This window comes from Gobius niger (genome assembly GCF_951799975.1).
Source record: "Gobius niger genome assembly, chromosome: 12".
Taxonomy (NCBI): Eukaryota; Metazoa; Chordata; class Actinopteri; order Gobiiformes; family Gobiidae; genus Gobius; species Gobius niger.
In genome coordinates, this window is record NC_136863.1 from 2,636,178 (window position 1) to 2,663,235 (window position 27,058).

Genomic DNA, 27,058 nt, shown 5'->3' on the forward strand with positions numbered 1-27,058 from the left:
TTTAATTTTTGTCACATTTTTGTTGAATTTTTGTCACTTTTTTGTCACTTTTTTGTTGCATTTACAGCCTTGTTTTCTTTTCATATTTTGTAGCTGTTTTGGTGCTTTTTTCCGAAGAAGCTTTCTGATTAGGGTAAAGCCAAACTGGATGAAATGTGCTCGGTTCAGGCGGGAGTTAAGGGCTTAAACTCGGTTCGTTCCCGTCGTTTCATCGATCTCACGTTTGCTCCACTTCAGGTCGAAACATAAAAAGTGCCCAGTGGAGCCTGAACCTCCCGGACCTCAGCTCCCGCAGGCCCCGCCCTCGCGTGAGCGCCGGCCCCGCCTCCGCGTGCGCGCCGCGGCCGCTCTTGGCGCTCATTTGCCGTCGAGCTTGGCCATCTCCTGGAGGTAGATGCCGATGCTCTCCGAGTCGAACAGGACGAAGTAGATGTTCTTCAGAGACGAGCTGCTGGACGACACGAAGTGAGACGAGATGGATCTGAGGATGAGCTGAGCCGCCGTCTGTTTGGGGAAACCGTTCCTGGAAGAGGAGAAGAGTCTGGTAAAGACATTGTCATTTTTTTGCTGAATTTTTGTCACATTTTTGTCACATTTTTGTTGAATTTATGTCATTTTTTTGCTGAATTTTTGTCACATTTATGTCACATTTTTGTTGATTTTTAGTCATTTTTTGCTGAATTTTTGTCACATTTTTGTTGATTTTTTGTCATTTTTTTGCTGAATTTTTGTCACATTTTTGTTGATTTTTTGTCATTTTTTTGCTGAATTTTTGTCACATTTTTGTTGAATTTTTGTCATTTTTTTGCTGAATTTATGTCACATTTATGTCACATTTTTGATGGTTTTGGTAAAGAATGGAACGAGGTCTGGTTTTGGTAAAGAGTGGAGCGAGGTCTGGTTTTGGTAAAGAGTGGAGCGAGGTCTGGTTTTGGTAAAGAGTGGAGCGAGGTCTGGTTTTAGTAAAGAGTGGAGCGAGGTCTGGTTTTGGTAAAGAGTGGAACGAGGTCTGGTTTTAGTAAAGAGTGGAGCGAGGTCTGGTTTTGGTAAAGAGTGGAGCGAGGTCTGGTTTTGGTAAAGAGTGGAACGAGGTCTGGTTTTAGTAAAGAGTGGAGCGAGGTCTGGTTTTGGTAAAGAGTGGAGCGAGGTCTGGTTTTAGTAAAGAGTGGAGCGAGGTCTGGTTTTGGTAAAGAGTGGAGCGAGGTCTGGTTTTAGTAAAGAGTGGAGCGAGGTCTGGTTTTGGTAAAGAGTGGAACGAGGTCTGGTTTTAGTAAAGAGTGGAGCGAGGTCTGGTTTTGGTAAAGAGTGGAGCGAGGTCTGGTTTTGGTAAAGAGTGGAACGAGGTCTGGTTTTAGTAAAGAGTGGAGCGAGGTCTGGTTTTGGTAAAGAGTGGAGCGAGGTCTGGTTTTAGTAAAGAGTGGAGCGAGGTCTGGTTTTAGTAAAGAGTGGAGCGAGGTCTGGTTTTGGTAAAGAGTGGAGCGAGGTCTGGTTTTAGTAAAGAGTGGAGCGAGGTCTGGTTTTGGTAAAGAGTGGAGCGAGGTCTGGTTTTGGTAAAGAGTGGAGCGAGGTCTGGTTTTAGTAAAGAGTGGAGCGAGGTCTGGTTTTAGTAAAGAGTGGAGCGAGGTCTGGTTTGGGTAAAGAGTGGAGCGAGGTCTGGTTTTGGTTAAGAGGGAGCGAGGTCTGGTTTGGGTAAAGAGTGGAGCGAGGTCTGGTTTTAGTAAAGAGTGGAGCGAGGTCTGGTTTTGGTAAAGAGTGGAGCGAGGTCTGTTTTTTTTGTCATTTTTTTTGTTGAATTCTTGTCACTTTTGGTTGAATTTTTGTCACATTTTTGTCACATTTTTGTTGATTTTTTGTCTTTTTTTTGCTGAATTTATGTCACATTTTTGTTGAATTTATGTCACATTTTTGTTGAATTTATGTCATTTTTGTTGATTTTTTGTTATTTTTTTGCTGAATTTTTGTCACATTTTTGTTGGTTTTAGTAAAGAGTGGAGCGAGGTCTGGTTTTAGTAAAGAGTGGAGCGAGGTCTGGTTTTGGTAAAGAGGGAGCGAGGTCTGGTTTTGGTAAAGACTGAAGCGAAGTCTGGTTTTGGTAAAGAGTGGAGCGAGGTCTGTTTTTTTTGTCATTTTTTTTGTTGAATTCTTGTCACTTTTGGTTGAATTTTTGTCACATTTTTGTCACATTTTTGTTGATTTTTTGTCTTTTTTTTGCTGAATTTATGTCACATTTTTGTTGAATTTATGTCACATTTTTGTTGAATTTATGTCATTTTTGTTGATTTTTTGTTATTTTTTTGCTGAATTTTTGTCACATTTTTGTTGGTTTTAGTAAAGAGTGGAGCGAGGTCTGGTTTTGGTAAAGAGGGAGCGAGGTCTGGTTTTGGTAAAGACTGAAGCGAAGTCTGGTTTTGGTAAAGAGTGGAGCGAGGTCTGTTTTTTTGGTCATTTTTTTTGTTGAATTCTTGTCACTTTTTGGTCGAATTTTTGTCACATTTTTGTTGAATTTTTGTCATTTTTTTGCAGATTTTTTGTCACATTTTTGTTGAATTTTTGTCACATTTTTGTTGAATTTATGTCACTTTTGTGTCACATTTTTGTAGAATTTTTGTTGAATTTTTGTCACATTTTTGTTGAATTTTTGTCACATTTTTGTCACATTTTTGTCACATTTTTGTTGATTTTTTGTCTTTTTTTGCTGAATTTTGTCACATTTTTGTTGATTTTTTGTCATTTTTTTGCTGAATTTTTGTCACATTTTTGTTGAATTTTTGTCTTTTTTTTGCTGAATTTTTGTCACATTTTTGTTGAATTTCTGTCTTTTTTTTGCTGAATTTTTGTCACATTTTTGTTGGTTTTGGTAAAGAGGGAGCGAGGTCTGGTTTTGGTAAAGAGTGGAGCGAGGTCTGGTTTTGGTAAAGAGTGGAGCGAGGTCTGGTTTTAGTAAAGAGTGGAGCGAGGTTTGGTTTTGGTAAAGAGTGGAGCGAGGTCTGGTTTTGGTAAAGAGAGGAGCGAGGTCTGGTTTTAGTAAAGAGTGGAGCGAGGTCTGGTTTTAGTAAAGAGGGAGCGAGGTCTGGTTTTGGTAAAGAGTGGAGCGAGGTCTGGTTTTGGTAAAGAGTGGAGCGAGGTCTGGTTTTAGTAAAGAGGGAGCGAGGTGTGGTTTTGGTAAAGAGTGGAGCGAGGTCTGGTTTTGGTAAAGAGTGGAGCGAGGTCTGGTTTTGGTAAAGAGTGGAGCGAGGTCTGGTTTTGGTAAAGAGTGGAGCGAGGTCTGGTTTTAGTAAAGAGTGGAGCGAGGTCTGGTTTTAGTAAAGAGGGAGCGAGGTCTGGTTTTAGTAAAGAGTGGAGCGAGGTCTGGTTTTAGTAAAGAGTGGAGCGAGGTCTGGTTTTGGTAAAGAGTGGAGCGAGGTCTGGTTTTGGTAAAGAGTTGAGCGAGGTCTGGTTTTAGTAAAGAGGGAGCGAGGTCTGGTTTTGGTAAAGAGGGAGCGAGGTCTGGTTTTGGTAAAGAGTGGAGCGAGGTCTGGTTTTAGTAAAGAGGGAGCGAGGTCTGGTTTTAGTAAAGAGTGGAGCGAGGTCTGGTTTTAGTAAAGAGGGAGCGAGGTCTGGTTTTAGTAAAGAGGGAGCGAGGTCTGTTTTTAGTAAAGAGGGAGCGAGGTTTGGTTTTAGTTAAGAGGGAGCGAGGTCTGGTTTTGGTAAAGAGTGGAGCAAGGTCTGGTTTTGGTAAAGAGGGAGCGAGGTCTGGTTTTAGTAAAGAGTGGAGCGAGGTCTGGTTTTGGTAAAGAGTGGAGCGAGGTCTGGTTTTGGTAAAGAGTGGAGCGAGGTCTGGTTTTGGTAAAGAGTGGAGCGAGGTCGGGTTTTAGTAAAGAGGGAGCGAGGTCTGGTTTTGGTAAAGAGTGGAGCGAGGTCTGGTTTTAGTAAAGAGTGGAGCGAGGTCTGGTTTTAGTAAAGAGTGGAGCGAGGTCTGGTTTTGGTAAAGAGTGGAGCAAGGTCTGGTTTTGGTAAAGAGGGAGCGAGGTCTGGTTTTAGTAAAGAGTGGAGCGAGGTCTGGTTTTGGTAAAGAGTGGAGCGAGGTCTGGTTTTGGTAAAGAGTGGAGCGAGGTCTGGTTTTGGTAAAGAGTGGAGCGAGGTCTGGTTTTGGTAAAGAGTGGAGCGAGGTCGGGTTTTAGTAAAGAGTGGAGCGAGGTCTGGTTTTGGTAAAGAGTGGAGCGAGGTCTGGTTTTGGTAAAGAGTGGAGCGAGGTCTGGTTTTGGTAAAGAGTGGAGCGAGGTTTGGTTTTGGTAAAGAGGGAGCGAGGTCTGGTTTTGGTAAAGAGGGAGCGAGGTCTGGTTTTGGTAAAGAGTGGAGCGAGGTCTGGTTTTGGTAAAGAGGGAGCGAGGTCTGGTTTTGGTAAAGAGTGGAGCGAGGTTTGGTTTTGGTAAAGAGGGAGCGAGGTCTGGTTTTGGTAAAGAGTGGAGCGAGGTCTGGTTTTGGTAAAGAGTGGAGCGAGGTCTGGTTTTGGTAAAGAGGGAGCGAAGTCTGTTTTTTTTGTCATATTTTTTTGTTGAATTCTTGTCACTTTTTGGTTGAATTTTTGTCACATTTTTGTTGAATTTTTGTCATTTTTTTACTGAATTTATGTCACATTTTTGTTGATTTTTGTCACTTTTTTGCTGAATTTTTGACACATTTTTGTTGAATTTTTGACATTTTTTTTCTGTATTTTTGTCACATTTTTGTTGGTTTTGGTAAAGAGTGGAGCGAGGTCTGTTTTTTTTGTCTTTTTTTTGTTGAATTTTTGTCACATTTTTTTGCTGAATTTTTGTCACATTTTTTGTTGAATTTTTGTCACATTTTTGTTACATTTTTATTGAATTTTTGTCACTTTTTTGTTGAATTTTTGTCTATTTTTGGTTGAATTTTTGTCACATTTTTGTTGAATTTATGTCACATTTTTGTTGAATTCTTGTCACATTTTTGTTGAATTCTTGTCACTTTTTGGTTGAATTTTTGTCACATTTTTGTTGAATTTATGTCACATTTTTGTTGAATTTTTGTCATTTTTTTGCTGAATTTTAGTCACATTTTTGTTGAATTCTTGTCACTTTTTGGTTGAATTTTCGTCACATTTTTGTTGAATTTTTGTCATTTTTTTGCTGAATTTTTGTCACATTTTTGTTGGTTTTGGTAAAGAGTGGAGCGAAGTCTGGTTTTGGTAAAGAGTGGAGCGAGGTCTGGTTTTGGTAAAGAGTGGAGCGAGGTCTGGTTTTGGTAAAGAGGGAGCGAGGTCTGGTTTTGGTAAAGAGTGGAGCGAGGTCTGGTTTTGGTAAAGAGTGGAGCGAGGTCTGGTTTTGGTAAAGAGGGAGCGAGGTCTGGTTTTGGTAAAGAGTGGAGCGAGGTCTGGTTTTGGTAAAGAGTGGAACGAGGTCTGGTTTTGGTAAAGAGTGGAGCGAGGTCTGGTTTTGGTAAAGAGGGAGCGAGGTCTGGTTTTGGTAAAGAGTGGAACGAGGTCTGGTTTTGGTAAAGAGTGGAGCGAGGTCTGGTTTTGGTAAAGAGTGGAGCGAGGTCTGGTTTTGGTAAAGAGGGAGCGAGGTCTGGTTTTGGTAAAGAGTGGAGCGAGGTCTGGTTTTGGTAAAGAGTGGAGCGAGGTCTGGTTTTGGTAAAGAGTGGAGCGAGGTTTGGTTTTGGTAAAGAGGGAGCGAGGTCTGGTTTTGGTAAAGAGTGGAACGAGGTCTGGTTTTGGTAAAGAGGGAGCGAGGTCTGGTTTTGGTAAAGAGTGGAGCGAGGTCTGGTTTTGGTAAAGAGGGAGCGAGGTCTGGTTTTGGTAAAGAGTGGAGCGAGGTCTGGTTTTGGTAAAGAGTGGAGCGAGGTCTGGTTTTGGTAAAGAGTGGAGCGAGGTCTGGTTTTGGTAAAGAGGGAGCGAGGTCTGGTTTTAGTAAAGAGGGAGCGAGGTCTGGTTTTGGTAAAGAGGGAGCGAGGTCTGGTTTTGGTAAAGAGTGGAGCGAGGTCTGGTTTTGGTAAAGAGTGGAGCGAGGTCTGGTTTTGGTAAAGAGTGGAGCGAGGTCTGGTTTTGGTAAAGAGGGAGCGAGGTCTGTTTTTTTTGTCATATTTTTTTGTTGAATTCTTGTCACTTTTTGGTTGAATTTTTGTCACATTTTTGTTGAATTTTTGTCATTTTTTTACTGAATTTATGTCACATTTTTGTTGATTTTTGTCACTTTTGGTTGAATTTTTGTCACATTTTTGTTGAATTTTTGTCATTTTTTTGCTGAATTTTTGTCACATTTTTGTTGATTTTTTGTCTTTTTTGCTGAATTTATGTCACATTTTTGTTGAATTTATGTCACATTTTTGTTGAATTTATGTCATTTTTGTTGATTTTTTGTTATTTTTTTGCTGAATTTTTGACACATTTTTGTTGAATTTTTGACATTTTTTTTCTGTATTTTTGTCACATTTTTGTTGGTTTTGGTAAAGAGTGGAGCGAGGTCTGTTTTTTTTGTCTTTTTTCTGTTGAATTTTTGTCACATTTTTTTGCTGAATTTTTGTCACATTTTTTGTTGAATTTTTGTCACATTTTTGTTACATTTTTATTGAATTTTTGTCACTTTTTTGTTGAATTTTTGTCTATTTTTGGTTGAATTTTTGTCACATTTTTGTTGAATTTATGTCACATTTTTGTTGAATTCTTGTCACATTTTTGTTGAATTCTTGTCACTTTTTGGTTGAATTTTTGTCACATTTTTGTTGAATTTATGTCACATTTTTGTTGAATTTTTGTCATTTTTTTGCTGAATTTTTGTCACATTTTTGTTGAATTTTTGTCATTTTTTTGTTGAAATTTTGTCATATTTTTGTTGAATTTTTGTCATTTTTTGCTGAATTTTTGTCACATTTTTGTTGAATTTTTGTCTTTTTTTTTGCTGAATTTTTGTCACATTTTTGTTGGTTTTGGTAAAGAGTGGAGCGAGGTCTGGTTTTGGTAAAGAGGGAGCGAGGTCTGGTTTTGGTAAAGAGTGGAGCGAGGTCTGGTTTTGGTAAAGAGTGGAGCGAGGTCTGGTTTTAGTAAAGAGTGGAGCGATGTCTGGTTTTGGTAAAGAGGGAGCAAGGTCTGGTTTTAGTAAAGAGTGGAGCGAGGTCTGGTTTTGGTAAAGAGTGGAGCGAGGTCTGGTTTTAGTAAAGAGGGAGCGAGGTCTGGTTTTGGTAAAGAGTGGAGCGAGGTCTGGTTTTGGTAAAGAGGGAGCGAGGTCTGGTTTTGGTAAAGAGTGGAGCGAGGTCTGGTTTTAGTAAAGAGTGGAGCGAGGTCTGGTTTTAGTAAAGAGTGGAGCGAGGTCTGGTTTTAGTAAAGAGTGGAGCGAGGTCTGTTTTTTTGTTGAATTCTTGTCACTTTTTGGTTGAATTTTTGTCACATTTTTGTTACATTTTTGCTGAATTTTTGTCACATTTTTGTTTAATTTTTGTCATTTTTTTGCTAAATTTTTGTCACTTTTTTGTTGAATTTTTGTCATTTTTTTGTTGGTTTTGGTAAAGAGTGGAGCGAGGTCTGTTTTTTTGGTCATTTTTTTTGTTGAATTTTTGTCACATTTTTGCTGAATTTTTGTCATTTTTTTGCTGAATTTTTGACATTTTTGTCACATTTATGTCACATTTTTTGTTGAATTTTTGTCATTTTTTTGCTGAATTTTTGTCACATTTTTGTTGGTTTTAGTAAAGAGTGGAGCGAGGTCTGTTTTTGGTAAAAAGTGGAGCGAGGTCTGGTTTTGGTAAAGAGTGGAGATTTGGTTTTGGTAAAGACTGGAGCGAGGTCTGGTTTTGGTAAAGAGTGGAGCGAGGTCTGGTTTTAGTAAAGAGGGAGCGAGGTCTGGTTTGGGTAAAGAGTGGAGCGAGGTCTGGTTTTAGTAAAGAGGGAGCGAGGTCTGGTTTGGGTAAAGAGTGGAGCGAGGTCTGGTTTTAGTAAAGAGGGAGCGAGGTCTTTTTTTTTTGTCATATTTTTTTGTTGAATTCTTGTCACTTTTTGGTTGAATTTATGTCACATTTTTGTTGATTTTTGTCACTTTTTTGCTGAATTTTTGACACATTTTTGTTGAATTTTTGACATTTTTTTTCTGTATTTTTGTCACATTTTTGTTGGTTTTGGTAAAGAGTGGAGCGAGGTCTGTTTTTTTTGTCTTTTTTTTGTTGAATTTTTGTCACATTTTTTTGCTGAATTTTTGTCACATTTTTTGTTGAATTTTTGTCACATTTTTGTTACATTTTTATTGAATTTTTGTCACTTTTTTGTTGAATTTTTGTCTATGTTTGGTTGAATTTTTGTCACATTTTTGTTGAATTTATGTCACATTTTTGTTGAATTCTTGTCACATTTTTGTTGAATTCTTGTCACTTTTTGGTTGAATTTTTGTCACATTTTTGTTGAATTTATGTCACATTTTTGTTGAATTTTTGTCATTTTTTTGCTGAATTTTAGTCACATTTTTGTTGAATTCTTGTCACTTTTTGGTTGAATTTTCGTCACATTTTTGTTGAATTTTTGTCATTTTTTTGCTGAATTTTTGTCACATTTTTGTTGGTTTTGGTAAAGAGTGGAGCGAAGTCTGGTTTTGGTAAAGAGTGGAGCGAGGTCTGGTTTTGGTAAAGAGTGGAGCGAGGTCTGGTTTTGGTAAAGAGGGAGCGAGGTCTGGTTTTGGTAAAGAGTGGAGCGAGGTCTGGTTTTGGTAAAGAGTGGAGCGAGGTCTGGTTTTGGTAAAGAGGGAGCGAGGTCTGGTTTTGGTAAAGAGTGGAGCGAGGTCTGGTTTTGGTAAAGAGTGGAGCGAGGTCTGGTTTTGGTAAAGAGGGAGCGAAGTCTGTTTTTTTTGTCACATTTTTGTTGAATTTATGTCACATTTTTGTTGAATTTATGTCATTTTTGTTGATTTTTTGTTATTTTTTTGCTGAATTTTTGACACATTTTTGTTGAATTTTTGACATTTTTTTTCTGTATTTTTGTCACATTTTTGTTGGTTTTGGTAAAGAGTGGAGCGAGGTCTGTTTTTTTTGTCTTTTTTTTGTTGAATTTTTGTCACATTTTTTTGCTGAATTTTTGTCACATTTTTTGTTGAATTTTTGTCACATTTTTGTTACATTTTTATTGAATTTTTGTCACTTTTTTGTTGAATTTTTGTCTATTTTTGGTTGAATTTTTGTCACATTTTTGTTGAATTTATGTCACATTTTTGTTGAATTCTTGTCACATTTTTGTTGAATTCTTGTCACTTTTTGGTTGAATTTTTGTCACATTTTTGTTGAATTTATGTCACATTTTTGTTGAATTTTTGTCATTTTTTTGCTGAATTTTTGTCACATTTTTGTTGAATTTTTGTCATTTTTTTGTTGAAATTTTGTCATATTTTTGTTGAATTTTTGTCATTTTTTGCTGAATTTTTGTCACATTTTTGTTGAATTTTTGTCTTTTTTTTTGCTGAATTTTTGTCACATTTTTGTTGGTTTTGGTAAAGAGTGGAGCGAGGTCTGGTTTTGGTAAAGAGGGAGCGAGGTCTGGTTTTGGTAAAGAGTGGAGCGAGGTCTGGTTTTGGTAAAGAGTGGAGCGAGGTCTGGTTTTAGTAAAGAGTGGAGCGATGTCTGGTTTTGGTAAAGAGGGAGCAAGGTCTGGTTTTAGTAAAGAGTGGAGCGAGGTCTGGTTTTGGTAAAGAGTGGAGCGAGGTCTGGTTTTAGTAAAGAGTGGAGCGAGGTCTGGTTTTGGTAAAGAGTGGAGCGAGGTCTGGTTTTAGTAAAGAGTGGAGCGAGGTCTGGTTTTAGTAAAGAGTGGAGCGAGGTCTGGTTTTAGTAAAGAGTGGAGCGAGGTCTGTTTTTTTGTTGAATTCTTGTCACTTTTTGGTTGAATTTTTGTCACATTTTTGTTACATTTTTGCTGAATTTTTGTCACATTTTTTTTTAATTTTTGTCATTTTTTTGCTAAATTTTTGTCACTTTTTTGTTGAATTTTTGTCATTTTTTTGTTGGTTTTGGTAAAGAGTGGAGCGAGGTCTGTTTTTTTGGTCATTTTTTTTGTTGAATTTTTGTCACTTTTTGGTAGAATTTTTGTCACATTTTTGCTGAATTTTTGTCATTTTTTTGCTGAATTTTTGACATTTTTGTCACATTTATGTCACATTTTTTGTTGAATTTTTGTCATTTTTTTGCTGAATTTTTGTCACATTTTTGTTGGTTTTAGTAAAGAGTGGAGCGAGGTCTGTTTTTGGTAAAAAGTGGAGCGAGGTCTGGTTTTGGTAAAGAGTGGAGATTTGGTTTTGGTAAAGACTGGAGCGAGGTCTGGTTTTGGTAAAGAGTGGAGCGAGGTCTGGTTTTAGTAAAGAGGGAGCGAGGTCTGGTTTGGGTAAAGAGTGGAGCGAGGTCTGGTTTTAGTAAAGAGGGAGCGAGGTCTGGTTTGGGTAAAGAGTGGAGCGAGGTCTGGTTTTAGTAAAGAGGGAGCGAGGTCTGTTTTTTTTGTCATATTTTTTTGTTGAATTCTTGTCACTTTTTGGTTGAATTTATGTCACATTTTTGTTGATTTTTGTCACTTTTTTGCTGAATTTTTGACACATTTTTGTTGAATTTTTGACATTTTTTTTCTGTATTTTTGTCACATTTTTGTTGGTTTTGGTAAAGAGTGGAGCGAGGTCTGTTTTTTTTGTCTTTTTTTTGTTGAATTTTTGTCACATTTTTTTGCTGAATTTTTGTCACATTTTTTGTTGAATTTTTGTCACATTTTTGTTACATTTTTATTGAATTTTTGTCACTTTTTTGTTGAATTTTTGTCTATTTTTGGTTGAATTTTTGTCACATTTTTGTTGAATTTATGTCACATTTTTGTTGAATTTTTGTCATTTTTTTGCTGAATTTTAGTCACATTTTTGTTGAATTCTTGTCACTTTTTGGTTGAATTTTCGTCACATTTTTGTTGAATTTTTGTCATTTTTTTGCTGAATTTTTGTCACATTTTTGTTGGTTTTGGTAAAGAGTGGAGCGAAGTCTGGTTTTGGTAAAGAGTGGAGCGAGGTCTGGTTTTAGTAAAGAGTGGAGCGAGGTCTGGTTTTAGTAAAGAGGGAGCGAGGTCTGGTTTTGGTAAAGAGTGGAGCGAGGTCTGGTTTTGGTAAAGAGGGAGCGAGGTCTGGTTTTGGTAAAGAGTGGAGCGAGGTCTGGTTTTGGTAAAGAGTGGAGCGAGGTCTGGTTTTGGTAAAGAGGGAGCGAGGTCTGGTTTTGGTAAAGAGTGGAGCGAGGTCTGGTTTTGGTAAAGAGTGGAGCGAGGTTTGGTTTTGGTAAAGAGGGAGCGAGGTCTGGTTTTGGTAAAGAGTGGAGCGAGGTCTGGTTTTGGTAAAGAGTGGAGCGAGGTCTGGTTTTGGTAAAGAGTGGAGCGAGGTTTGGTTTTGGTAAAGAGGGAGCGAGGTCTGTTTTTTTTGTCATATTTTTTTGTTGAATTCTTGTCACTTTTTGGTTGAATTTTTGTCACATTTTTGTTGAATTTTTGTCATTTTTTTACTGAATTTATGTCACATTTTTGTTGATTTTTGTCACTTTTGGTTGAATTTTTGTCACATTTTTGTTGAATTTTTGTCATTTTTTTGCTGAATTTTTGTCACATTTTTGTTGATTTTTTGTCTTTTTTGCTGAATTTATGTCACATTTTTGTTGAATTTATGTCACATTTTTGTTGAATTTATGTCATTTTTGTTGATTTTTTGTTATTTTTTTGCTGAATTTTTGACACATTTTTGTTGAATTTTTGACATTTTTTTTCTGTATTTTTGTCACATTTTTGTTGGTTTTGGTAAAGAGTGGAGCGAGGTCTGTTTTTTTTGTCTTTTTTTTGTTGAATTTTTGTCACATTTTTTTGCTGAATTTTTGTCACATTTTTTGTTGAATTTTTGTCACATTTTTGTTACATTTTTATTGAATTTTTGTCACTTTTTTGTTGAATTTTTGTCTATTTTTGGTTGAATTTTTGTCACATTTTTGTTGAATTTATGTCACATTTTTGTTGAATTCTTGTCACATTTTTGTTGAATTCTTGTCACTTTTTGGTTGAATTTTTGTCACATTTTTGTTGAATTTATGTCACATTTTTGTTGAATTTTTGTCATTTTTTTGCTGAATTTTTGTCACATTTTTGTTGAATTTTTGTCATTTTTTTGTTGAAATTTTGTCATATTTTTGTTGAATTTTTGTCATTTTTTGCTGAATTTTTGTCACATTTTTGTTGAATTTTTGTCTTTTTTTTTGCTGAATTTTTGTCACATTTTTGTTGGTTTTGGTAAAGAGTGGAGCGAGGTCTGGTTTTGGTAAAGAGGGAGCGAGGTCTGGTTTTGGTAAAGAGTGGAGCGAGGTCTGGTTTTGGTAAAGAGTGGAGCGAGGTCTGGTTTTAGTAAAGAGTGGAGCGAGGTCTGGTTTTGGTAAAGAGTGGAGCGAGGTCTGGTTTTAGTAAAGAGTGGAGCGATGTCTGGTTTTGGTAAAGAGGGAGCGAGGTCTGGTTTTGGTAAAGAGTGGAGCGAGGTCTGGTTTTGGTAAAGAGTGGAGCGAGGTCTGGTTTTAGTAAAGAGTGGAGCGAGGTCTGGTTTTGGTAAAGAGGGAGCGAGGTCTGGTTTTGGTAAAGAGTGGAGCGAGGTCTGGTTTTGGTAAAGAGTGGAGCGAGGTCTGGTTTTAGTAAAGAGTGGAGCGATGTCTGGTTTTGGTAAAGAGGGAGCAAGGTCTGGTTTTGGTAAAGAGTGGAGCGAGGTCTGGTTTTGGTAAAGAGTGGAGCGATGTCTGGTTTTGGTAAAGAGGGAGCAAGGTCTGGTTTTAGTAAAGAGTGGAGCGAGGTCTGGTTTTGGTAAAGAGTGGAGCGAGGTCTGGTTTTAGTAAAGAGTGGAGCGAGGTCTGGTTTTGGTAAAGAGGGAGCGAGGTCTGGTTTTGGTAAAGAGTGGAGCGAGGTCTGGTTTTAGTAAAGAGTGGAGCGAGGTCTGGTTTTAGTAAAGAGTGGAGCGAGGTCTGGTTTTAGTAAAGAGTGGAGCGAGGTCTGTTTTTTTGTTGAATTCTTGTCACTTTTTGGTTGAATTTTTGTCACATTTTTGTTACATTTTTGCTGAATTTTTGTCACATTTTTGTTTAATTTTTGTCATTTTTTTGCTAAATTTTTGTCACTTTTTTGTTGAATTTTTGTCATTTTTTTGTTGGTTTTGGTAAAGAGTGGAGCGAGGTCTGTTTTTTTGGTCATTTTTTTTGTTGAATTTTTGTCACTTTTTGGTAGAATTTTTGTCACATTTTTGCTGAATTTTTGTCATTTTTTTGCTGAATTTTTGACATTTTTGTCACATTTATGTCACATTTTTTGTTGAATTTTTGTCATTTTTTTGCTGAATTTTTGTCACATTTTTGTTGGTTTTAGTAAAGAGTGGAGCGAGGTCTGTTTTTGGTAAAAAGTGGAGCGAGGTCTGGTTTTGGTAAAGAGTGGAGATTTGGTTTTGGTAAAGACTGGAGCGAGGTCTGGTTTTGGTAAAGAGTGGAGCGAGGTCTGGTTTTAGTAAAGAGGGAGCGAGGTCTGGTTTGGGTAAAGAGTGGAGCGAGGTCTGGTTTTAGTAAAGAGTGGAGCGAGGTCTGGTTTGGGTAAAGAGTGGAGGTTTGGTTTTGGTAAAGAGTGGAGCGAGGTCTGGTTTTAGTAAAGAAGGAACGAGGTCTGGTTTTAGTAAAGAGGGAGCGAGGTCTGGTTTTGGTAAAGAGAGAGCGAGGTCTGGTTTTAGTAAAGAGTGGAGCGAGGTCTGGTTTTGGTAAAGAGGGAGCGAGGTCTGGTTTTGGTAAAGAGAGAGCGAGGTCTGGTTTTGGTAAAGAGGGAGCGAGGTCTGGTTTTGGTAAAGAGTGAGCGAGGTCTGGTTTTGGTAAAGAGTGGAGCGAGGTCTGGTTTTGGTAAAGAGTGGAGCGAGGTCTGGTTTTGGTAAAGAGGGAGCGAGGTCTGGTTTTGGTAAAGAGGGAGCGAGGTCTGGTTTTGGTAAAGAGTGGAGCGAGGTCTGGTTTTGGTAAAGAGGGAGCGAGGTCTGGTTTTGGTAAAGAGTGGAGCGAGGTCTGGTTTTGGTAAAGAGGGAGCGAGGTCTGGTTTTGGTAAAGAGTGGAGCGAGGTCTGGTTTTGGTAAAGAGTGGAGCGAGGTCTGGTTTTAGTAAAGAGTGGAGCGATGTCTGGTTTTGGTAAAGAGGGAGCAAGGTCTGGTTTTAGTAAAGAGTGGAGCGAGGTCTGGTTTTGGTAAAGAGTGGAGCGAGGTCTGGTTTTAGTAAAGAGTGGAGCGAGGTCTGGTTTTGGTAAAGAGTGGAGCGAGGTCTGGTTTTGGTAAAGAGTGGAGCGAGGTCTGGTTTTAGTAAAGAGTGGAGCGAGGTCTGGTTTTAGTAAAGAGTGGAGCGAGGTCTGTTTTTTTGTTGAATTCTTGTCACTTTTTGGTTGAATTTTTGTCACATTTTTGTTACATTTTTGCTGAATTTTTGTCACATTTTTGTTTAATTTTTGTCATTTTTTTGCTAAATTTTTGTCACTTTTTTGTTGAATTTTTGTCATTTTTTTGTTGGTTTTGGTAAAGAGTGGAGCGAGGTCTGTTTTTTTGGTCATTTTTTTTGTTGAATTTTTGTCACTTTTTGGTAGAATTTTTGTCACATTTTTGCTGAATTTTTGTCATTTTTTTGCTGAATTTTTGACATTTTTGTCACATTTATGTCACATTTTTTGTTGAATTTTTGTCATTTTTTTGCTGAATTTTTGTCACATTTTTGTTGGTTTTAGTAAAGAGTGGAGCGAGGTCTGTTTTTGGTAAAAAGTGGAGCGAGGTCTGGTTTTGGTAAAGAGTGGAGATTTGGTTTTGGTAAAGACTGGAGCGAGGTCTGGTTTTGGTAAAGAGTGGAGCGAGGTCTGGTTTTAGTAAAGAGGGAGCGAGGTCTGGTTTGGGTAAAGAGTGGAGCGAGGTCTGGTTTTAGTAAAGAGGGAGCGAGGTCTGGTTTGGGTAAAGAGTGGAGCGAGGTCTGGTTTTAGTAAAGAGGGAGCGAGGTCTGGTTTTGGTAAAGAGGGAGCGAGGTCTGGTTTTGGTAAAGAGTGGAGCGAGGTCTGGTTTTTTGGTCACTTTTTGGTTGAATTTTTGTCACATTTTTGTTAAATTTTTGTCATTTTTTTGCTGATTTTTTGTCACATTTTTGTTGATTTTTTGTCTTTTTTTTTTGCAGAATTTTTGTCACATTTTTGTTGAATTTTTGTCACATTTTTGTCATTTTTTTGCTGAATTTTTGTCTTTTTTTGCTGAATTTTGTCACATTTTTGTTGAATTTTGGTCACATTTTTGTTGAATTTTTGTCATTTTTTTGCTGAATTTTTGTCTTTTTTTGCTGAATTTTGTCACATTTTTGTTGATTTTTTGTCATTTTTTTTGCTGAATTTTGTCACATTTTTGTTGGTTTTGGTAAAGAGTAGAGCGAGGTCTGGTTTTAGTAAAGAGTGGAGCGAGGTCTGGTTTTAGTAAAGAGGGAGCGAGGTCTGGTTTTAGTAAAGAGTGGAGCGAGGTCTGGTTTTGGTAAAGAGTGGAGCGAGGTCTGGTTTTGGTAAAGAGTGGAGCGAGGTCTGGTTTTGGTAAAGAGGGAGCGAGGTCTGGTTTTGGTAAAGAGGGAGCAAGGTCTGGTTTTAGTAAAGAGTGGAGCGAGGTCTGGTTTTAGTAAAGAGGGAGCGAGGTCTGGTTTTAGTAAAGAGGGAGCGAGGTCTGGTTTTAGTAAAGAGTGGAACGAGGTCTGGTTTTAGTAAAGAGGGAGCGAGGTCTGGTTTTAGTAAAGAGTGGAGCGAGGTCTGGTTTTAGTAAAGAGGGAGCGAGGTCTGGTTTTAGTAAAGAGTGGAGCGAGGTCTGGTTTTGGTAAAGAGTGGAGCGAGGTCTGGTTTTGGTAAAGAGGGAGCGAGGTCTGGTTTTAGTAAAGAGGGAGCGAGGTCTGGTTTTAGTAAAGAGTGGAGCGAGGTCTGGTTTTAGTAAAGAGGGAGCGAGGTCTGGTTTTAGTAAAGAGTGGAGCGAGGTCTGGTTTTAGTAAAGAGGGAGCGAGGTCTGGTTTTAGTAAAGAGTGGAGCGAGGTCTGGTTTTAGTAAAGAGGGAGCGAGGTCTGGTTTTAGTAAAGAGTGGAGCGAGGTCTGGTTTTTTTGTCATTTTTTTTGTTGAATTCTTGTCACTTTTTGATTGAATTTTTGTCACATTTTTGTCACATTTTTGTTGAATTTATGTCGTTTTTTGCTGAATTTTTGTCACATTTTTGTTGAATTTTTGTCATGTTTTTGCTGAATTTATGTCACATTTTTGTTGAATTTTTGTCATGTTTTTGCTGAATTTTTGTCACATTTTTGTTGATTTTTTGTCATTTTTTTGCCGAATTTTTGTCACATTTTTGTTGAATTTTTGTTAAATTTATGTCATTTTTTTGCTGAATTTTTGTCACATTTATGTCACATTTTTGTTGATTTTTAGTCATTTTTTGCTGAATTTTTGTCACATTTTTGTTGAATTTTTGTCATTTTTTTGCTGAATTTTTGTCACATTTTTGTTGGTAAAGAGTGGAGCGAGGTCTGGTTTTGGTAAAGAGTGGAGCGAGGTCTGGTTTTGGTAAAGAGGGAGCGAGGTCTGGTTTTAGTAAAGAGTGGAGCGAGGTCTGGTTTTGGTAAAGAGGGAGCGAGGTCTGGTTTTGGTAAAGAGTGGAGCGAGGTCTGGTTTTAGTAAAGAGTGGAGCGAGGTCTGGTTTTGGTAAAGAGGGAGCGAGGTCTGGTTTTGGTAAAGAAGGAACGAGGTCTGGTTTTGGTAAAGAGTGGAGCGAGGTCTGGTTTTGGTAAAGAGTGGAGCGAGGCCTGGTTTTGGTAAAGAGGGAGCGAGGTCTGGTTTTGGTAAAGAGGGAGCGAGGTCTGTTTTTTTTTGTCATTTTTTTTGTTGAATTTTTGTCATTTTTTTGATGAATTTTTGTCAAATTTTTGTTGATTTTTTGTCATTTTTTTGATGAATTTATGTCACATTTATGTCACATTTTTGTCACATTTTTGTCACATTTTTGTTGAATTTTTGTCATTTTTTTGATGAATTTATGTCAAATTTTTGTTGGTTTTAGTAAAGAGTGGAGCGAGGTCTGGTTTTGGTAAAGAGTGGAGCGAGGTCTGGTTTTAGTAAAGAGTGGAGCGAGGTCTGGTTTTGGTAAAGAAGGAACGAGGTCTGGTTTTGGTAAAGAGGGAGCGAGGTCTGGTTTTGGTAAAGAGGGAGCGAGGTCTGGTTTTGGTAAAGAGGGAGCGAGGTCTGGTTTTGGTAAAGAAGGAACGAGGTCTGGTTTTGGTAAAGAGGGAGCGAGGTCTGGTTTTAGTAAAGAAGGAACGAGGTCTGGTTTTAGTAAAGAGGGAACGAGGTCTGGTTTTAGTAAAGAGGGAACGAGGTCTGGTTTTAGTAAAGAGGGAACGAGGTCTGGTTTTAGTAAAGAGGGAACGAGGTCTGGTTTGGGTAAAGAGGGAGCGAGGTCTGGTTTGGGTAAAGAAGGAACGAGGTCTGGTTTTAGTAAAGAAGGAACGAGGTCTGGTTTTGGAAAAGAGTGGAGCGAGGTCTGGTTTTAGTAAAGAAGGAACGAGGTCTGGTTTTAGTAAAGAGGGAACGAGGTCTGGTTTTGGTAAAGAGTGGAGCGAGGTCTGGTTTTGGTAAAGAAGGAACGAGGTCTGGTTTTAGTAAAGAGGGAACGAGGTCTGGTTTTGGTAAAGAGTGGAGCGAGGTCTGGTTTTGGTAAAGAGTGGAGCGAGGTCTGTTTTTTTTGTCATTTTTTTGTTGAATTCTTGTCACTTTTTGGTTGATATTTTGTCACATTTTTGTCACATTTTTGTAGAATTTTTGTCTTTTTTTTGCTGAATTTTTGTCACATTATTGTTGAATTTTTGTCTTTTTTTTGATGAATTTATGTCACATTTTTGTTGATTTTTGTCATTTTTTTGCTGAATTTTTGTCACATTTTTGTTGAATTTTTGTAATTTTTTGCTGAATTTTTGTCACATTTTTGTTGGTTTTGGTAAAGAGTGGAGTGAGGTCTGGCTTTGGTAAAGAGGGAGCGAGATCTGGTTTTGGTAAAGAGTGGAGCGAGGTCTGGTTTTGGTAAAGAGGGAGCGAGGTGTGTTTTTTTTGTCATTTTCTTTGTCTAATTCTTGTCACTTTTTGGTTGAATTTTTGTCACATTTTTGTCACATTTTTGTAGAATTTTTGTCACATTTATGTCACATTTTTGTTGAATTTTTGTCACATTTTTGTTGAATTTTTGTTGAATTTTTGTTGAATTTTTGTTGATTTTTTGTTGAATTTTTGTTGAATTTTTGTTGAATTTTTGTTGAATTTTTGTTGAATTTTTGTCATTTTTTTGCTGAATATTTGTCACATTTTTGTTGGTTTTGGTAAAGAGTGGAACGAGGTCTGGTTTTGGTAAAGAGTGGAGCGAGGTCTGGTTTTAGTAAAGAGTGGAGCGAGGTCTGGTTTTAGCAAAGAGTGGAGCGAGGTCTGGTTTTGGTAAAGAGTGGAGCGAGGTCTGTTTTTTTGTTGAATTCTTGTCACTTTTTGGTTGAATTTTTGTCACATTTTTGTTACATTTTTGTTGGTTTTGGTAAAGAGTGGAACGAGGTCTGGTTTTGGTAAAGAGTGGAGCGAGGTCTGGTTTTAGTAAAGAGTGGAGCGAGGTCTGGTTTTGGTAAAGAGTGGAGCGAGGTCTGGTTTTAGTAAAGAGTGGAGCGAGGTCTGGTTTTGGTAAAAGTGGAGCGAGGTCTGGTTTTAGTGAAGAGTGGAGCGAGATCTGGTTTTAGTAAAGAGGGAGCGAGGTTTGGTTTTGGTAAAGAGGGAGCGAGGTCTGGTTTTAGTAAAGAGTGGAGCGAGGTCTGGTTTTAGTAAAGAGTGGTGCGAGGTCTGGTTTTGGTAAAGAGGGAGCGAGGTCTGGTTTTAGTAAAGAGGGAGCGAGGTTTGGTTTTGGTAAAGAGGGAGCGAGGTCTGGTTTGGGTAAAGAGGGAGCGAGGTCTGGTTTGGGTAAAGAGTGGAGCGAGGTCTGGTTTTGGTAAAGAGGGAGCGAGGTCTGGTTTTGGTAAAGAGTGGAGCGAGATCTGGTTTTAGTAAAGAGGGAGCGAGGTTTGGTTTTGGTAAAGAGGGAGCGAGGTCTGGTTTGGGTAAAGAGGGAGCGAGGTCTGGTTTGGGTAAAGAGTGGAGCGAGGTCTGGTTTTGGTAAAGAGGGAGCGAGGTCTGGTTTTGGTAAAGAGTGGAGCGAGGTCTGGTTTTAGTAAAGAGGGAGCGAGGTCTGGTTTTAGTAAAGAAGGAACGAGGTCTGGTTTTAGTAAAGAGGGAACGAGGTCTGGTTTTGGTAAAGAGTGGAGCGAGGTCTGGTTTTGGTAAAGAAGGAACGAGGTCTGGTTTTAGTAAAGAGGGAACGAGGTCTGGTTTTGGTAAAGAGTGGAGCGAGGTCTGGTTTTGGTAAAGAGTGGAGCGAGGTCTGGTTTTTTTGTCATTTTTTTGTTGAATTCTTGTCACTTTTTGGTTGATATTTTGTCACATTTTTGTCACATTTTTGTAGAATTTTTGTCTTTTTTTTGCTGAATTTTTGTCACATTATTGTTGAATTTTTGTCATTTTTTTGCTGAATTTTTGTCACATTTTTGTTGATTTTTGTCATTTTTTTGCTGAATTTTTGTGACATTTTTGTTGAATTTTTGTCATTTTTTGCTGAATTTTTGTCACATTTTTGTTGGTTTTGGTAAAGAGTGGAGCGAGGTCTGGTTTTGGTAAAGAGGGAGCGAGATCTGGTTTTGGTAAAGAGGGAGCGAGGTGTGTTTTTTTTGTCATTTTCTTTGTCTAATTCTTGTCACTTTTTGGTTGAATTTTTGTCACATTTTTGTCACATTTTTGTAGAATTTTTGTCACATTTATGTCACATTTTTGTTGAATTTTTGTCACATTTTTGCTTAATTTTTGTTGAATTTTTGTTGAATTTTTGTTGAATTTTTGTTGAATTTTTGTTGAATTTTTGTTGAATTTTTGTTGAATTTTTGTCATTTTTTTGCTGAATATTTGTCACATTTTTGTTGGTTTTGGTAAAGAGTGGAACGAGGTCTGGTTTTGGTAAAGAGTGGAGCGAGGTCTGGTTTTAGTAAAGAGTGGAGCGAGGTCTGGTTTTAGTAAAGAGTGGAGCGAGGTCTGGTTTTGGTAAAGAGTGGAGCGAGGTCTGGTTTTTTGTTGAATTCTTGTCACTTTTTGGTTGAATTTTTGTCACATTTTTGTTACATTTTTGTTGGTTTTGGTAAAGAGTGGAACGAGGTCTGGTTTTGGTAAAGAGTGGAGCGAGGTCTGGTTTTGGTAAAGAGTGGAGCGAGGTCTGGTTTTAGTAAAGAGTGGAGCGAGGTCTGGTTTTAGTAAAGAGGGAGCGAGGTCTGGTTTTAGTAAAGAGTGGAGCGAGGTCTGGTTTTGGTAAAAGTGGAGCGAGGTCTGGTTTTAGTGAAGAGGGAGCGAGGTTTGGTTTTGGTAAAGAGGGAGCGAGGTCTGGTTTGGGTAAAGAGGGAGCGAGGTCTGGTTTTGGTAAAGAGTGGAGCGAGGTCTGGTTTTGGTAAAGAGTGGAGCGAGGTCTGGTTTTGGTAAAGAGTGGAGCGAGGTCTGGTTTTGGTAAAAGTGGAGCGAGGTCTGGTTTTAGTAAAGAGGGAGCGAGGTTTGGTTTTGGTAAAGAGGGAGCGAGGTCTGGTTTTAGTAAAGAGTGGAGCGAGATCTGGTTTTAGTAAAGAGGGAGCGAGGTTTGGTTTTGGTAAAGAGGGAGCGAGGTCTGGTTTGGGTAAAGAGGGAGCGAGGTCTGGTTTTGGTAAAGAGTGGAGCGAGGTCTGGTTTTAGTAAAGAGGGAGCGAGGTCTGGTTTTGGTAAAGAGGGAGCAAGGTCTGGTTTTAGTAAAGAGTGGAGCGAGGTCTGTTTTTAGTAAAGAGGGAGCGAGGTCTGGTTTTGGTAAAGAGGGAGCGAGGTCTGGTTTTAGTAAAGAGGGAGCGAGGTCTGGTTTTGGTAAAGAGGGAGCGAGGTCTGGTTTTAGTAAAGAGGGAGCGAGGTCTGGTTTTGGTAAAGAGTGGAGCGAGGTCTGGTTTTTTGGTCACTTTTTGGTTGAATTTTTGTCACATTTTTGTTAAATTTTTGTCATTTTTTTGCTGATTTTTTGTCACATTTTTGTTGATTTTTTGTCTTTTTTTTTTGCAGAATTTTTGTCACATTTTTGTTGAATTTTTGTCACATTTTTGTCATTTTTTTGCTGAATTTTTGTCTTTTTTTGCTGAATTTTGTCACATTTTTGTTGAATTTTGGTCACATTTTTGTTGAATTTTTGTCATTTTTTTGCTGAATTTTTGTCTTTTTTTGCTGAATTTTGTCACATTTTTGTTGATTTTTTGTCATTTTTTTTGCTGAATTTTGTCACATTTTTGTTGGTTTTGGTAAAGAGTAGAGCGAGGTCTGGTTTTAGTAAAGAGTGGAGCGAGGTCTGGTTTTAGTAAAGAGGGAGCGAGGTCTGGTTTTAGTAAAGAGTGGAGCGAGGTCTGGTTTTGGTAAAGAGTGGAGCGAGGTCTGGTTTTGGTAAAGAGTGGAGCGAGGTCTGGTTTTGGTAAAGAGGGAGCGAGGTCTGGTTTTGGTAAAGAGGGAGCAAGGTCTGGTTTTAGTAAAGAGTGGAGCGAGGTCTGGTTTTAGTAAAGAGGGAGCGAGGTCTGGTTTTAGTAAAGAGGGAGCGAGGTCTGGTTTTAGTAAAGAGTGGAACGAGGTCTGGTTTTAGTAAAGAGGGAGCGAGGTCTGGTTTTAGTAAAGAGTGGAGCGAGGTCTGGTTTTAGTAAAGAGGGAGCGAGGTCTGGTTTTAGTAAAGAGTGGAGCGAGGTCTGGTTTTGGTAAAGAGTGGAGCGAGGTCTGGTTTTGGTAAAGAGGGAGCGAGGTCTGGTTTTAGTAAAGAGGGAGCGAGGTCTGGTTTTAGTAAAGAGTGGAGCGAGGTCTGGTTTTAGTAAAGAGGGAGCGAGGTCTGGTTTTAGTAAAGAGTGGAGCGAGGTCTGGTTTTAGTAAAGAGGGAGCGAGGTCTGGTTTTAGTAAAGAGTGGAGCGAGGTCTGGTTTTAGTAAAGAGGGAGCGAGGTCTGGTTTTAGTAAAGAGTGGAGCGAGGTCTGGTTTTGGTAAAGAGTGGAGCGAGGTCTGGTTTTAGTAAAGAGTGGAGCGAGGTCTGGTTTTGGTAAAGAGTGGAGCGAGGTCTGGTTTTTTTGTCATTTTTTTTGTTGAATTCTTGTCACTTTTTGATTGAATTTTTGTCACATTTTTGTCACATTTTTGTTGAATTTATGTCGTTTTTTGCTGAATTTTTGTCACATTTTTGTTGAATTTTTGTCATGTTTTTGCTGAATTTATGTCACATTTTTGTTGAATTTTTGTCATGTTTTTGCTGAATTTTTGTCACATTTTTGTTGATTTTTTGTAATTTTTTGGATGAATTTTTGTCACATTTTTGTTGAATTTATGTCATTTTTTTTATTTTTTTGTTGGTTTTGGTAAAGAGTGGAGCGAGGTCTGGTTTTGGTAAAGAGTGGAGCGAGGTTTGGTTTTGGTAAAGAGTGGAGCGAGGTCTGGTTTTAGTAAAGAGTGGAGCGAGGTCTGGTTTTGGTAAAGAGGGAGCGAGGTCTGGTTTTGGTAAAGAGGGAGCGAGGTCTGGTTTTGGTAAAGAGGGAGCGAGGTCTGGTTTTTTTGTCATTTTTTTTGTTGAATTCTTGTCACTTTTTGGTTGAATTTTTGTCACATTTTTGTCACATTTTTGTTTTGTTTTTGTCATTTTTTTGCTGAATTTTTGTCAAATTTTTGTTGATTTTTTGTCATGTTTTTGATGAATTTATGTCACATTTATGTCACATTTTTGTTGATTTTTTGTCAAATTTTTGTCACATTTTTGTTGAATTTTTGTCATTTTTTTGATGAATTTATGTCACATTTATGTCACATTTTTGTTAAATTTTTGTCATTTTTTTGATGAATTTATGTCACATTTATGTCACATTTTTGTCACATTTTTGTTGAATTTTTGTCATTTTTTTGATGAATTTATGTCACATTTATGTCACATTTTTGTTAAATTTTTGTCATTTTTTTGATGAATTTATGTCACATTTTTGTCACATTTTTGTTGATTTTTGTCACATTTTTGTTAAATTTTTGTCATTTTTTTGATGAATTTATGTCACATTTATGTCACATTTTTGTCACATTTTTGTTGATTTTTGTCATTTTTTGCTTAATTTTTGTCACATTTTTGTTGGTTTTGGTAAAGAGTGGAGCGAGGTCTGGTTTTAGTAAAGAGTGGAGCGAGGTCTGGTTTGGGTAAAGAGTGGAGCGAGGTCTGGTTTTGGTAAAGAGTGGAGCGAGGTCTGGTTTTGGTAAAGAGTGGAGCGAGGTCTGGTTTTAGTAAAGAGGGAGCGAGGTCTGGTTTTGGTAAAGAGTGGAGCGAGGTCTGGTTTTAGTAAAGAGTGGAGCGAGGTCTGGTTTTGGTAAAGAGTGGAGCGAGGTCTGGTTTTAGTAAAGAGTGGAGCGAGGTCTGGTTTTGGTAAAGAGTGGAGCGAGGTCTGGTTTTGGTAAAGAGTGGAGCGAGGTCTGGTTTTGGTAAAGAGTGGAGCGAGGTCTGGTTTTAGTAAAGAGTGGAGCGAGGTCTGGTTTTGGTAAAGAGTGGAGCGAGGTCTGGTTTTGGTAAAGAGTGGAGCGAGGTCTGGTTTTGGTAAAGAGGGAGCGAGGTCTGGTTTTGGTAAAGAGGGAGCGAGGTCTGGTTTTGGTAAAGAGGGAGCGAGGTCTGGTTTTTTTGTCATTTTTTTTGTTGAATTCTTGTCACTTTTTGGTTGAATTTTTGTCACATTTTTTCACATTTTTGTTTTGTTTTTGTCATTTTTTTGCTGAATTTTTGTCAAATTTTTGTTGATTTTTTGTCATTTTTTTGATGAATTTTTGTCAAATTTTTGTCACATTTTTGTTGAATTTTTGTCATGTTTTTGATGAATTTATGTCACATTTATGTCACATTTTTGTTGATTTTTTGTCAAATTTTTGTCACATTTTTGTTGAATTTTTGTCATTTTTTTGATGAATTTATGTCACATTTATGTCACATTTTTGTTAAATTTTTGTCATTTTTTTGATGAATTTATGTCACATTTATGTCACATTTTTGTCACATTTTTGTTGAATTTTTGTCATTTTTTTGATGAATTTATGTCACATTTATGTCACATTTTTGTTAAATTTTTGTCATTTTTTTGATGAATTTATGTCACATTTTTGTCACATTTTTGTTGATTTTTGTCAAATTTTTGTTAAATTTTTGTCATTTTTTTGATGAATTTATGTCACATTTATGTCACATTTTTGTCACATTTTTGTTGATTTTTGTCATTTTTTGCTTAATTTTTGTCACATTTTTGTTGGTTTTGGTAAAGAGGGAGCGAGGTCTGGTTTTAGTAAAGAGTGGAGCGAGGTCTGGTTTTGGTAAAGAGTGGAGCGAGGTCTGGTTTTGGTAAAGAGTGGAGCGAGGTCTGTTTTTTTTTGTCATTTTTTTTGTTGAATTCTTGTCACTTTTTGGTTGAATTTTTGTCACATTTCTGTTGAATTTTTGTCACATTTTTGTTGAATTTTTGTCTTTTTTTTTGCTAAATTTTTGTCACTTTTTTGTTGAATTTTTGTCATTTTTTTCCTGAATTTTTGTCACATTTTTGTTGCTTTTGGTAAAGAGTGGAGCGAGGTCTGGTTTTGGTAAAGAGGGAGCGAGGTCTGGTTTTGGTAAAGAGGGAGCGAGGTCTGGTTTTAGTAAAGAGTGGAGCGAGGTCTGGTTTTGGTAAAGAGTGGAGCGAGGTCTGGTTTTGGTAAAGAGTGGAGGTTTGGTTTTGGTGGAGCGAGGTCTGGTTTTGGTTTGGGTTCAGACTGACCGTGCGGCCGGGAGTGAGGGAAAGGCCAGAGACTTGAGTTTCTTGTCTTCTGCCGCAGACAGACAGTTCCTGACGGTTTTCTCCAGCTGCTCCTCACACTTCTCGGAGCCCCACTGAGGCATGTGGCAGTGGATCACGAAGCGCGCCGCCATCCCGCTCGCCGCACTCACGCACGCTGCAAACACGGGAAACACACAAGTGAACCTCGGGAAGCAAGGAGATCGGAACAAAGTGCAAGTTACTCAACTCTCTTAACTCCAGCCTGAACCGACATCATCAGATTTTTGTTGGGTATTAAACTCATTTTTGTAACTTTTTTGTCATTTTTTTGTCATTTTTTATCACATTTTTGTCACATTTTTGTCAATTTTTTGGTCTTTTTTGTCATTTTTGTTACATTTTTGTAATTTTTTTGTCTAATTTTTATCATATTTTTGTATTTTTTTGCAACATTTTGTCACATTTTTTTCCTCATTTTTTTCTCAATTTTTTGTCATTTTTGTCACATTTTTGTCATTTTTTTGTCAATTTTTTGTCATTTTATTTTTTCATTTTTTGTCACATTTTTTGTAATTTTTTGTCATTTTTTGTCAATTTCTTGTGACATTTTTCTGACATTTTTGCCACTTTTTCATCACATTTTTGTCATTTTTTTGGTAATTTTTTATCACATTTTTGTCACATTTTTGTCACATTTTTGTCACATTTTTGCCATTTTTCGCCAATTTTTCGTCACTTTTTTTGTCATTTTTTGGTCATTTTTTATCACATTTTTGTCACATTTTGTAATTTTTTTGTCAAATTTTTGTCAAATCTTGGTCATTTTTTCGTCCATTTTTTATAAAATTTTGGTCATTTTTTGGTAAATTTTTGTATTTTTTTTGTCAAATTTTTATCATATTTTTGTATTTTTTTGCAACATTTTGTCACATTTTCTCACATTTTTGTCATTTTTCGTAAATTTTTTGTCTATTTCTTGTGACATTTTTGTTATTTTCACAGCTTTTTTCCAGAAGCTTTTGGCCAAACTGGAGAAAATGTGTTCCGTTCAGGTGCAGATGTTCTGAGGACTTTGACTTGAATGACCTTCATGTGGTTGTGTGACATGGATGGACCAGCCTGTGACTCTGCTGAGGTGTTGTGAAGACCAGGATGCTTCAGAGGAATCTGACATGTCCAGGATCCGTCTGTGTGGAGGCTCCTGATGCTCCAGCCTCAGTCCTCCTGAAGGTCCCTCACACCTTTTCCTGACAGTCCTCTCCAGACTGAGCTCATCCTGAGACTTCTGCTCCTTCTGCTTTGATGCAGCACTTTGAGAACATCCAACTTGTTTTGCTGGTTCCTTTTGAGCCTTTCCCTCCTGATGGAAGGTGTCAGTGATGTCTTCTCCATGATGCTGAATTCTACTGAACCACTGAGAGCATTTAAGGTCTCAGGACCCTTTGCAGGTGTTCTGGATGAATTATCTGATGAGAGGAGACACTTTGAGCTACTACATTGTCCCCATTGTAAATAAAACATCTCCGGATGAGCTCAGTCTGGAGAGGATCGTCAGGAAAAGGCCATTCAAAAGTGTGGTGGACCTTCAGGAGGACTGAGGCTGAAGTCAGAGCATCAGGAGCCTCCACACACAGACCTGGACCTGGGCTTCATAACATCTGAGCAGAGCCACAGGCTGGTCCATCCACACAGCCACATGAAGGCAATAAAACAGGTCAAAGGGGCTCATTTCATTATTTCATGTAATATTCTAATGTAGGGAAAAATGTGGGGGGAAAAAACTGTGGGGAAAAAATGGTGATAATTTGGAGATAAATTGTGAAAAAGTGCAAAAGAATTGGGAAAAATTGGGATGAAACATTGAGGAAAAAATTTTGAAACAAAAAATAATTTGAGCAAAAGTGGAAAAGATGGAAAAGAATTGGGAAATACATTGAGGAATAATTGGGAAGAAATTGAGGAAAAAAATTAGAAGAGGAAAATATCGATTCCCGTCTTTACCTGCGCTGACCTCCAGGGGGCAGTGTGACTTCCTCGCCTCTTTGACTCCGTCCACGAACTCGCGACCGCCGGCCTTCTCCAGCGCGCTTCCTGTATGGGCGGAGCAAAGCAGTGAGGTGAGCGGAGAGTGGCCCAATGG

At 38.0% G+C, this 27,058-nt stretch overlaps 1 protein-coding gene across 1 annotated transcript in view; it reads right to left on the bottom strand.

Moving 5' to 3' along the window:
• Window positions 1-298: 298 nt before the first annotated feature.
• macroh2a2 (macroH2A.2 histone) overlaps window positions 299-27,058 on the bottom strand; it is a 35,752-nt gene continuing 8,992 nt past the window's right edge. Inside the window, exons 7-9 of the mRNA XM_079568115.1 lie at window positions 26,920-27,009; window positions 24,919-25,093; window positions 299-523 (exon numbers count right to left, since the gene is read on the bottom strand). Coding sequence (XP_079424241.1) covers window positions 358-523; window positions 24,919-25,093; window positions 26,920-27,009 — 431 coding nt within the window. The 3' untranslated portion in view covers window positions 299-357. The remainder of the gene's footprint in view (window positions 524-24,918; window positions 25,094-26,919; window positions 27,010-27,058) is intronic.